Genomic DNA, 13,061 nt, shown 5'->3' on the forward strand with positions numbered 1-13,061 from the left:
TCTTTCTGATGACCTTTTTCTCTTATAGTAAGTGACAGTTTCAGAAATTTTTTTTAGGAGTTCCCTGGTGGCCTAGTGAGTTAAGGATCCAATGTTGTCGCTGCTCTTGCTCAGGTCACTGCTATGGCACAGCTTCGATCCCTAGCCCAGGAACTTTTGTATGCTGTGGGCACAGCCAAAAACCAAAAAGTACCAAACCCCACAAATGCAGTTAAAGCGGAAAGAAGACAGTAATAGTCACCTATAAATTCAACTTATAAGGATAATCATTATCAACATTTTTGGTGTATTTTCCAGTGTGTTTGTTCAGTTCCATCTCTCAGTATCCTAAGAGATATTCATAATATTAAAATTATATGGAGATTAATGTATGGATAGATACAGTGGTAACTTTTTTTTTTTTTTCCAGTGGCTGTGCCTGTAGCATGGGGAAGTTCCTGGGCCAGGGATTGAATCCAAGCTATAGCTGTGACTTAGACCACAGCCGCAGCAACGGTTTAACCCACCGCTCTGCGCCAGGAATCAAACCTATGCTGCAGCAGCAACCCAAGCTGCTGCAGCGATGACCCCAATTGAGGATTGGGGTCCTCCCCAACATTGTACTTTAGGCAGGAAGCATGCTAGAATCAATTGTTCAGTGAATTTGATTATATGGAATGTATGAATTGATAATTTGGGCCATAATTCGTGTATTTAGTACTAGCAGTTTGTTTCCTTACTGTGTTATCTAGAGACTTATTTTAGTTCTTTACTATTGAGCAAAATGACTTTATGCAAAATTAATGTGTGCTATTTTATGAGTTCACACAAAGCAGTTATTGGATAAAATCAAAATTTTTTGTTTCTCAGAGTTCCTGTAGTGGCTCAGCGGGTTAAGAATCTGACTAGCAGAGTTCCATTGTGGCATAGCCAGTTAATGATCTGGCATTGTCCCTGCAGCGGCTTGGGTCACTGCTGTGGTGCAGGTTCAGTCTGTAGCCCAGGAACTTTCACATGCTGTAGGCAAGGCCAAAAAATTAAAAAAATTTAAAAAAAAAATGCAAGAATCCGACTAGTATCCATGAGGATGTGGGTTCTACCCCTGGCCTCACTCATCAGGTTAAAGGATCCAGCATTGCCATGAACAATGCAGCACAGGTTGCAGACACAGCTTGGATCTGGCCTTGCTGTGGCTGGTAAAGGCCGGCAGCTGCAGCTCTGATCTGACCCCTACCACTGGAATTTCCTTATGCCTCGGGTGTGGCCCTAAAAAGAAAGAATGTTTTGTTTCTCAGATCACCTCTAGAAAAGCGTTAGTTAGTAAGCCCATCCACCCACAAAGTGGGGTGTGTTGTGTTCTACCAGTACCTTCAAACCAGCAAAATGGTTCATATACTTAGATTTAATTTTTTTACTTTTGACATAATAATTTTAACACTTGTAGATTTTTCTTAACACTTGCTGGTCCTTTAAGTTCAGTTATTTTTCCTGGGACATTTCAGGGGAAAGAGAATTTTATATATATACATATATATATATATATATATATATATATATATATACACTTTTTTTTTTTTTTTAAACTTTTTGCCTGCTCTAGGGCTGCTCCTGTGGCATATGGAGGTTCCCAGGCTAGGGGTCTAATTGGAGCTGTAGCTGCTGGCCTACGCCAGAGCCATAGCAACTTGGGATCCGACCTGCATCTGTGACCTCCACCACAGCTCACGGCAACACCAGATCCTTAACCCACTGAGCAAGGCCAGGGATCGAACCCGCAACCTCATGGTTCCTAGTCGGATTTGTTAACCACTTAGCCAGGATGGGAACTCCTGGATTTATATTTTGAAGTATCTCTGGAATATATGTATCAGCTCTGTTGTATTTTTCCAGATCAGTAGTGTACTTCTCCATTCTGTGGACTGCGCCAGTGTCCCCGAGTGGCTTTGGAACTGCTGCAGGAGCCTTTGCGGTGCTGATGTCTCCCAGACAGCTCTCTTATTCCTGTGTCAGGGGACACTTACAATGCTGGACTGGCAGGACGGGAGGATGGGCACCAGCGGGGAGGCCCTGCTCTTGGATACTGTGCATGTTTTGTTCACCTTGAATTCACAGTGAGTTGTGATGCTATGGTCTCATATTTTGTTTTGCTTGTTGGACATTTAAAAGATGGCAGCTAAGCCAGCTTACTTAGTAATTCAGTGAAAAGTGGTCAGGATAATCTTAAATGAAAAGGGAGATGTGTAGGAGGTGAAAGTAGAACAGGAGAGGATGCGATGATGGAGAGAGAGAAAAAAAATTGATAGTGCCAGTTAACCGGTAGTGAACATTTGTAAAGTTAATTTTAACAATCCCTAATGCAGCATTTTAAAACAATTATAAACATTTCTGTGTGTAATGCTTTAAAGTTTAGGAATAACTTCAGGAAAGGTAATTAAGTGTGATTCTCATATGTCTGATAGATAGGAAAGGAAATCTCATCTGTTGAATGGGTAAAGTGAAGCTTAGAAAAATAAATGCTTTCCTAATAGCATATGGCTTTTAAGCACCTGAGCCAGGACTGTAATGAAGTCTTCTGACTTCTTTGGATTGTCTTTTGTGTTTTTTTGGTGTAAGTTGTGTATATTTTAAAGTAATTTTAAAAATTATTCTTCATTGTTTATTTTATAACAGCTTTATTGAGATGTAATTTGAATACCATATAATACACCTATTTAAAGCATGCGTTTCAGTTTTTTTTAGTGTATTTACAGAGTTGTGCAACCATCATAGTCAACTTTAGAATGTTTTCATTACCCCCAAAAGAAACCCTATTCCCTCTAACGTATGTGTACCCTAGGCCCTCAGGATATTGTATAACTATCAATACAATCAAAATAATGAATATTTCCATCCCCCTCCAAAATTTTCTTGTGTCTTTTTTGGATTAATTTTTATAAAATGGGAAAGTTCATATATAAATTTGAGATCTGTTTTGGCTTTGTAATTTTTCAGTTGTAAATTTAATAATCACTCAATTTTCTGATCATTCTTTATATTTTGTATTTGTAAAGTCTAAATGATTATGAAGTGAAATTCCTCTTACTAGTCAGTGTATAATAATAATGACAATGACATTTTTTCTATAGGATCAAGGAGTCAACTCTGGAAATGTTTCTCTCTAGAATTTTGGCATCTTGGACTAATTCAGCCATACAAGCCCTTGAATCAAGTTCCCTAAGCCTAAAGGACAGTCTGAATGGGAATTCAAGCATAGTAAGGAGACTTTTGGAGTATGTCTATACCCACTGGGAACATCCATTGGATGCTTTGAGGCATCAAACTAAAATCATATTCAGAAATATTCTCCAAATGCACCAGCTCACTAGAGAAGAGTCAGGTTCAGATTTGGCTGCCGATCGTTTCATTTTTGAACTGACTGAGAGTCTTCTGCAATTGGAATGGCATAGTAAGGGAAAGTACACTTGCCTTGGTTGTTTAGTCGATTACGTAGGAATTGAACATATTTTGACATTAGCTAAAACCATTCCATCGCAAATCTTGGAGGTGATGGGGGACCAGTCCTTGGTGCCTTATGCAAGTGACCTCTTGGAAACCATGTTTAAAAATCATAAGAGTCGTTTGAAATCCCAGACTGTCGACAGTACTTGGATTGACAAGTGGCATGAGACTTGGGTTTCTCCTCTCCTCTTTATATTGTGTGAAGGAAATCTGGATCAAAAATCTTACGTGATTGATTATTACTTGCCAAAGTTATTGAATTGCAACCCCGAAAGTTTAAGCTATATGGTAAAGATTCTTCAGACTTCTGCAGATGCTAAAACTGGTAAGAAAATGAATTTTTGTTTTTAATAATTTCTAGTTCGGATGCTCAAGTACCTAGACAGATGTTGATCATTCAGTTTAAGTATTCACCATTTCTAAATAGTGAAGGAGGCTGTTACCGATAGAGATTTCAGATTGAAACGAATGTTCCTGTGCCTGGCTGAATAGAGGTTTTTGGCTGAAGTTATTACCACAGCCTAAGGATTGATTCCAGTTATGATTATGAATTTCTCCTTATTACTAGGTTTTAATTCATTTTGCCAAGTTGTTATTTGTTATTTGGTTGTCGGACTAGAGTAAAAGTTTATGTAGTTTGTATAATTTGCTTATTCAAGTGATTGAAACAGTAATTAAAAAATTGTTTTAGGCAAGATTAAAGACAGGTACATGGGCAGTAGCAAGTATTTGTCTCTGGGAAAGGGATAACAAATTTAGAAGCATGACCTCAAAAAAAAAAAAAAAAAAAAAAAACCCAAAACGGCTCTCTGTATTCATTTAGAATAGGCATAAACATCCCATTGAAACTCAGTAACTGTGAAAGAATCACTGCATTGAAGCATAATTTAGTAACTAATATGTAAAATGATAACACTGAATCATATGTAAATCTTAAAATTACTACATTCTGTTTAGCAAAGCAGGAATATGGTACCCCACATCACATTTTAAGAATATTTCCAACCAAAATTTAAGTTAAAAACTTTAAATACTTCAGAGTGAGCCATTATTTATTTAATTTTTAACACCAATCTTCCTTGCTTTTTTGGTAAGCCATCTAAAGTTGAGTACCTATGAATCTGTTCAGAGACTTGACAGTCTTTATTTTATTTTATTTTATTATTTTTTTTTCTTTTTTTTTTTTTTTTTTTTTTTTTTTTTTTTTTGTTGTTGTTGTTGCTATTTCTTGGGCCGCTCCCGCGGCATATGGAGGTTCCCAGGCTAGGGGTTGAATCGGAGCTGGAGCCACCGGCCTACGCCAGAGCCACAGCTACGCGGGATCCGAGCCTCGTCTGCAACCTACACCACAACTCACGGCAACGCCGGATCGTTAACCCACTGAGCAAGGGCAGGGACCGAACCCGCAACCTCATGGTTCCTAGTCGGATTCGTTAACCACTGCGCCATGACGGGAACTCCGACAGTCTTTATTTTAAATCAAGGTGTCTTGAAGTTGTCTGGTGGCCTGAGGGTTAAGGATCTGACATTGTCACTGCTGTGGCTGGTGTTTGGTCCCTGGTCCAGGAACTTCCGCAGGCCATGGGCGTGACCAACAAAACAAAACAAAACAAAACAAAAACCGAAAAACCCCGCAGAACTTCAAGATGTTCTTGAGCCAGAGATCCCTGTCCCCTTAAAAATGGCTGATGTCACGGCCTCTGAAAGCATCAGCTTCTTTGTGAGTCCCTCTTAGCTTCTTTGCTAAGAAGAAACTGTAACTCCAAAATAGGCAGAGGTTCAGTATTTATTTTTAGAGAAATAATGGTTTTTCCTGTTTTTTTGGCCAAAAGTCATTTTAATTATTTTTATGGTTTTAAATATTATCCACTTGATTTTTCTCCTGACTGGCATCTTGGCTTATTTTCTGTCAAATAAAAAGTAAAAATATTAGCCAAAAATTATGACTTCTTTAAGATAATTAGATTATGCTTACGGAAATTATTGACATACAAACTATTAAATCCTTTTAAATAATGATTTTATAGTAGGAACACTAACTCATGTTAGAATTTAGCTTAAAATATGATTTTTATTTCTTGAAATGTAATGTTCATAGGAAACACGAGAATCATGGTAGTTGTTAAATAGCGGAGTGGTAGTATTTGTTACTGTGCTTTTGAGACTAGAGTAATCTTTTCCATCTTTAGGGTCTTTTGCTAGTAGAGGGGCTCTGGGAGCTTTGATGGCGTGTCTACGAACAGCTAGAGCCCACGGACATCTTCAGTCTGCAACTGATGCCTGGAGGGACCTTGTGTCCAGTGCCAGAATAAAGCAAGGCTTAATTCATCAGCACTGCCAAGTAAGTACACAAAATAACTGGGAACTCATACATGCAGTAGTTCCCTGATTCTTCTGTTCATTTAGCAGTGCGATAGAGAGGCCGCTGTGTTATGCCCGGCAGTGTTTTAAGGCATCCATAAGAAAGATGAATAGAAAGTGAAGAGAGTAGACATTCAGGCTAATTAAAGTTTAGTTGAGGGAATAAGAAAACCTGCATAAGACTACTGGAAACTCTTAGAGGACAGTATAGATACAAGTGTACCGTTATGCATAAGGACTTGGGAGGCTCAAATGAAGAGGTTGATCTGAAGGGGTGGTTGATTAGAAAAGTGTTAAAATGATCCAAGGAGGGCAAATCCTGGTGCCCACTCAGAATAGAAGGTCACAAGTAAACAGGGGCTGGAGGGTGAAGAAAGACGCCCTTTGTAGGAGTTGGGTAGTTTGTCCATTTTATGGACACTTCCAGTGCTAGGCTGAAGACTTTAGGTTTTATCCAATTGATAACTAGGAACCAGGGCTGCTCTGCCTTCAGTCAGAAAGTGGCATGAATGGAAACAGAGATGAGTTTCCAGAGTGGGAGCAAAAAGAAACCAGGAGACCAGTTAGATGTGTATGATGGTAATCAGAGAGTGATACGTCGTGGTCCTGGGGCAGAGTGGTCACTGAGAAAAAAGAATGAAGTTGAGTATTACTGTGAATTAAGAATCTTTAGGATTTTTGACTTTTTTGTTTTTTTAGGGCTTGCACCTGCAGTACATGGAGGTTCCCAGGCTAGGGGTTGAATCGGAGCTATAGCTGCTGGCTTATGCCACAGCCACAGCAATGCGGGATCCGAGCCAACTCTGTGACCTACACCACCGCTCACAATAATGCCGAATCTTTAACCCATTGAGTGAGGTCAGGGATCAAACCTGTGTCCTAATGGATACTAGTCAGATTTGTTACCACTGAGCCATGACAGGAACTCAAAATTTTTCACTTTTATAAATACTTAATTTACATGTTCAATAGAGTAATTTTATAGGAAATAATCACTGGATCTTTGGGATTAGGGAACCTTTTCTAAAGCACATATGGTAAACTGATTTTTTTTTTTTTTTTTTTTTTTTTTTTTTTTTTTTTCCGTCTTTTCTAGGGCTGTACCTGCAGCATATGGAGGTTCCCAGGCTAGGGGTCTAATTGGAGCTGTAGCCACCGAACTATGCCAGAGCCATGGCAACTCAGGATTCGAGCTGCATCTGCGACCTACACCACAGCTCACGCCAGCAACGCCAAATCCCTAACCCACTGAGCTAGGCCAGGGATCGAACCCGTAACCTCATGGTTCCTAGGATTCGTTAACCACTGTACCACAATGGGAACTCCTAAACTGAGATTTTTACAGTTTGTTTTTTTCCTCCTTTGGTAGCCTGTGTAAGTAATTGAATACATCAAGAGGTTTAAGCTTTCCTATTTTATTGAAAAATTAACATTTTATTGCTTGGTGTATTTTAGGTACGGATTGATACATTAGGCTTGCTTTGTGAAAGTAATCGAAGCACAGAAATCATTTCCGCGGAAGAAATGCAGTGGATTCAGTTCTTTATCACATACAATCTTAACAGCCAGTCTCCAGGAGTACGGCAACAGATTTGCTCTCTTCTTAAAAAGGTAGAGTTTCTCAGCAGAAAGTTTAGGAAAGGGGTGCACTTTGCTATGGAAGTTATTTTTATTTTTTATTTTTTTTTGTCTTTTGTCCTTTTAGGGCCACACCTGTGGCACATGGAGGTTCCCAGACTAGGGGTCTAATTGGAGCTGTTGCCGGCCTACACCGGAGCCACAGCAACGCCAGATCTGAGCCAAGTCTGCAACTTCCACCACAGCTAATGGCAATGCTGGATCCTTAACCCACTGAGCGAGGCCAGGGATTGAACCCGCAACCTCATGGTTCCCAGTTGGATTCGTTTCATCTGCGCTACAACAGGAACTCCTGGAAATTATTTTTTAAAAGAGCTCAGATTTGGGGAGAGTGTGGGAATCAGGGTCATGGAATTGGACCGCCACAGCTCTTTATGGTCCTTCTGAGAACTGTTTGTTCTATGATTCCAAAACGTTTACATTTGGGATTAAAATCCAGAGTGAAAAGTCCTTTCACTTTGATGTAAAATATCATACTTTGAGCTCTTTTTTTTGAAAGAAAAAAATCTAGCTCTGGAGTTTTCAGAGGGTAAGATATTTTAAGAATACTTTGGTAAGAGGAGGATGGATACTTTTGTATTTTTATAGTTTCTATAAGTGCCTTGAGAAAGGTCATTATTGACTAATTCAACTTGTATTAATCACCTGACACATTTCTGGACTGAAGAGTTAGTAGAATATTGAGTATATTTAAGTTTATGCTGACCTAAGGGAAATAGAACTGTGGTTTAATAATTGTATATTCTGGTTTACAATAATATTTTATTTTGGGTTTTAAAAAAGTAACTGTTGAGAGTTTAAAAACCAGTGCTTCTCTTGTCTGTAGTTTTAGTCTAAAGAATTGAGAAAGTTCTTCCTTTGCCTTCCAGGCTGAGGTTTGAGGTTAATGTGGCTCACATATGCTTCATTTTTCTGTTCCTCAAAGTTGTTTTGTAGGATACAGGAAAGTTCTCAGGTGCTGTATAAACTGGAGCAAAATCTATCCAAACATGAACCAGAGGATGAGTTAACGCGACAGCACCCTTCTGTTTCTTTGCAGCAATATAAGGTAGGTAGATTTCTAGATGTATGAATTTTTAAGAAACCTAAAACAATTATGAATAAACATTCAAGGGAAATAAATGGAAGCCTCTTGGTGAGTAGTGTTTCTCTGTTTATTCCTTCAAGGGAAATTTTACATATTCCTTTTGGTGCTTCATTACTTCTCTTGAGGTAGCCTGAGTTGTAGAACCAGTCCTGGGCTGGAAGTCTCTTGCAGAATAGCTTTAATAGGCTAAACTTGATACTTTACAGTTCATATGGGCCAGATGAATTTGGTACTTTAACGGAAAGGTAATTGCCGTCCCAGAATTCTTCTCCCCTTCCCCAGGGTACCTGTGCATGACTGCTTCCCCTTTCGACTAACATGACTTAGAGTGGCTTGATGTTACTGCCTCCTGGACTGTGATACAATTATATAGCTTCCTCTCTGTCCTGTCTTGGAGTGAGCTTGAAGAGTAGGGCTGGATTTCAGGGCACTGGGTTAATGGCATGGATGAAACCCTAGATATAGCAGCTCCAGTTTGGTCCAGGGCTCAGCTTGACAGCCTTAAGTTTCTGTTCATCAGAACAGAATGAGCTTTTCACTAGTGTCTTACTCCAAATCTATCCTCTCAGAAGCAGATGCGTATTTTCTCCTAAGACCCACATAGAGGACAGAACTCGTTTTTTATTTCCTTTAGGAAAACAAGTATAATGATATATTAGAGCCATGACATACTACCTACTTAAGGTAAAAAAAAAAAAATCATCTAAAGAAGAATATTCCAATACAAAGGCTGAACTATGCTTCATTTTTGTAAAATCTCAACAATAAAGATAAGAAAGTCGCAATCTAAACTTTAAAGATATAGATTTAGTTGTGGAGTTCCCGTCACGGCACAGCAGTCAACAAACCTGACTAGCTTCCATAAGGATGCAGGTTTGATTCCTGGGCCTCACTCAGTGGATTAAGGGATCTGGCATTGCTGTGAGCTGTGGTGTAGGCTGGCCGCTATAGCTCTGATTTGACACTTAGCCTGGGAACCTCCATGTGCCCCTAGTACAGCCCTAAAAAGACAAAAAGACAAAAAAAGAAAAAGATTTCGTTGCAATTCTGCCACTGACTACTTGGCTTACTTTAATGAGTCTGCTCTGCTCCGCTGTAAATAGGATTAGTAACCTTTCTGAAAAGGTTGGTTTTAGGATTAAACAACAAAACTCTTTGTAAACTCTGAATCACTCTAAAAATCCTTGTTTGGCATCATTAAAACTGACTACAGTAAATGGAGCTCCCTTGTAGCTCAGCAGGTTAGGAATCCAGCATTGTCACTGCTGCAGCTTGGGTTGCTGCTGTGGTGTGGGTTCGATCCCTGGCCCAGGAACTTCCACATGCCATGGGTGTGGCCAAAAAGAAAAAAAAAGTGACTAGAGTATATATTGAGTACTTACTGTGTATGTGTTTTTAGCCTTCTTCTTCTTTTTTTTTTTTTAGATCATTGCTAGATCTAAGAAAACTTCTCTTTTGCTTGTTTTTGCAAGGGGTAAAATGACATTTGTGAAGTCTTAGTTACTTAGATACACAGAACCAATTTTTGTGAATTGACATTCTAAATTTTCCTGTCTGTGTGGTTTCTTAGCTCATGCTTATGAATATCTATTTTTTGAAAACTAGTCCTTTAGAATCTTTTTTTCTTTTTTTTTTTTTTTTTGCTTTTTTTTTTTTTTTGCCATTTCTGGGACCGTATCCGCGGCATATGGAGGTTCCCAGGCTAGGGGTCCAGTCGGAGCTGTAGCCACTGGCCTACGCCAGAGCCACAGCAACGCCAGAGCCGAGCCGCGTCTGCTACCTACACCACAGCTCACAGCAATGCCGGATCCTTAACTCACTGAGCAAAGTCAGGGATCAAACCCTCAACCTCATGGTTCCTAGTCGGACTCGTTAACCACTGAGCCACGACGGGAACTCTAACTCCTTTAGAATCTTAATCTGAGTCAGTCTCACAGTTCTGATAGTTTCTCTGAACTGTGGTCTCCTTGTGGCTTTTGGATATTGCAACTTTGCAACTGTTTTATCATCATCATTAGTATAGTGGGTATCATAGGCAGTGTGAGGTAACCTCAGTGCCAGTCAACAGACTAAGTCCTAGGGAAGAAGAGGAGGCAGAGAGTTGGAGAGGGTGTCTTCTAATCGAGTGATGGAGGTTATTTCATACCTAAATGATAGCTAGAATACTAAAAATATATTAGAGTACTTTAAGGTACAAAGAGCTTTATATCTGTGTTCTCATTTAATCTTTATTGACAAAATTGTGAGATAGGCATGGTTATCCTCACTTAACAAGTGAGACAAGTGAAGCTGGGAAAAGCTGAATAAACACACTATCCAAGATTCTTCAGCCAGGAAGTGGTAGAGCCAGACTCCACTCCAGATCTGCTCTTGACAACCACATCTGAATAGTTTTTCCCCCTAGTACCAGCTTGAGTGAAGGCTCGGAGGTAAGAGAGTACAGGGAGGATTTGGAAAATGGTGAATTCACTAGTGTGAGTGACATGTAAGATACTCGAAGGACAGAGGCATTGAGAATGGGAAGTGAGTTAGAAAATCAAGTTGGGATGGGTTGTAGAGAGTTTTGAATGCCAGGCCAAGGTGAGCCTAGAAGCCTCATGAGGAGCTATTAAAAGGGCCTAGGGCCTATGTTGAGCCCTTAGTGTGTGTATAGGACACTGAGCTCAGGACTAGGACATAAACATCTAAACTATGGTCCCTGCCTCCATTATGGTTACAGCTTGATTGAGGGAAAGAAGAGCAATCTCTAACAATATAATTGGCACTACACTTAAGAGAATTCCTAAAGGGTGACCTTGTCCTTTAATGTGAATACTGTCCTACGCACTTATAATTAAAACTAGTTTAACTAGGATATTTTCAATAGTTACCATATTCTTTTGAAACCCAATAGAATTAATAAACTAATTAACTCTTACTTAGGGCTTATAAGGGCCTATAGGATAAATCCCCATGGTTGTATGTCCTTGACCAAAGACATGAATATAGGGATCCTGTCTAAAGACAGTGGCACAAGGGCTGCTTATATGTTGTTTAGTTACATATATGTGTTGTCGAGGCATAGCAATATATGAGAGGCTTGAGAATCACAGCGTTTCCTTATAAGTGTTTTTTTTTTTTTTTTTTTTTGGTCTTACAGACTCATTATTATTTTTAATTAGAGGAAGAAGACTGTCCTGGATAAAGTATTTCCCACATTGCTTCTTTTTACTGCATTTTACTAAAAGTTTTCATTTTTAATCATTTGTATAAACAAAAAGGCAGAATAGGAATCTCAAAGGGGCAGATAGAAGAACATGGAATAGTTGGGTCTTTGTTATGAATTGTATCATTATAGCCAGATATCAAGTACTGTATTTATCGTATTTATCAATGTATATTGGTATTTCCTTTGTCATTTAAAAAACTTTAAAAAGTATGTATACCTTTGAAGAAAGGTGAAGAAAATCAATATTTATATAGCTTTAACACAAGTCAGGACAGAATGCATCATGTTTTATCAAAAAAATTTTTTTCTGGTCTGGTCTACAATTAGAATTGTACTTTTGTTGTTTTTTTTTTCCCTTTAACTTAAAAAAAATTCGGGTATAATTGACGTGTTTAGTTTCATGTATATAACACAGTGATTCCATACTTTATTGGGACATGATTGCCACATGAAGCCTAGTTAACATTTGTCACTGTATAAAGTTACAAAAAGGAATTCCTGCTGTGGCACAGTGGCTTAAGAATCCAACTTCAGCAGCTCAAGTCACTGCTGAAGTGTGGGTTTGATTCCCAGCTAGGTGCTGTGGGTTAAAGGATCCATAGCTGTGACTCAGATTCAATCCCTGGCCTGGGAACTTCCATATGCCATGGGTGCAGCCATAAAAACAAAACAACAACCACCACCACAAAACCCAAAGTTACAGAAAGCTTTTTTTCTTAGCAACTTTCAAATATGTAATATAGTAGTATAAACTGTAGTCACCATACTGTATATTACATCCCATGAGTTATTTATTTTATTTTATAACTGGAAGTTCATACCTTTGACTCTGTTCACCCACTTTGCCACCTTCTCTACTCCATCCCTGGCAACCACTGATCTGTTCTCTGTGTTTATGAACTTGGTTTTTGTTTTTCAAAAAAATTATTTTTGGTTCCACATAAAATGAGATCATACAGTGTTTTTCTGTCTGACTTATTTCTTTGTTTATCCATCCATTGACACTTAGGTTGTTTCTGTATCTTAGCTATTGTGAATAATGCTGCATTGAATATGAGGGTGCAAACATCTTTTTAAATGAGTGTTTTCATTTTCTTCTGTATTTTTTGTTGACTTTACAAAGATAGGATTCATTGAAGTCATTAGCTCATGGTCAAGGGTGCCAATCTGAATTGTCAAACAAAGTGCAAGTAGTATTGTTTTAAAGAATCTTTTCTTTCTTAATTAGAAAAAAAAATCCATTCTTTAAAGTGATACCAGTGCTACTTTGAAGATAACCTATTATGAGTT

The 13,061-nt window shown here is 38.7% G+C and overlaps 1 protein-coding gene across 1 annotated transcript in view; it reads left to right on the forward strand.

Moving 5' to 3' along the window:
* Window positions 1-13,061, forward strand: part of THADA (THADA, armadillo repeat containing) — a 324,874-nt gene that overhangs the window by 15,611 nt on the left and 296,202 nt on the right. Inside the window, 5 exon segments of the mRNA XM_021088406.1 lie at window positions 1,870-2,090; window positions 3,105-3,802; window positions 5,667-5,818; window positions 7,294-7,449; window positions 8,402-8,524. Coding sequence (XP_020944065.1) covers window positions 1,870-2,090; window positions 3,105-3,802; window positions 5,667-5,818; window positions 7,294-7,449; window positions 8,402-8,524 — 1,350 coding nt within the window.

The sequence above is a fragment of the Sus scrofa genome, chromosome 3 (assembly GCF_000003025.6).
Source record: "Sus scrofa isolate TJ Tabasco breed Duroc chromosome 3, Sscrofa11.1, whole genome shotgun sequence".
In the NCBI taxonomy this organism is placed as follows: domain Eukaryota; kingdom Metazoa; phylum Chordata; class Mammalia; order Artiodactyla; family Suidae; genus Sus; species Sus scrofa.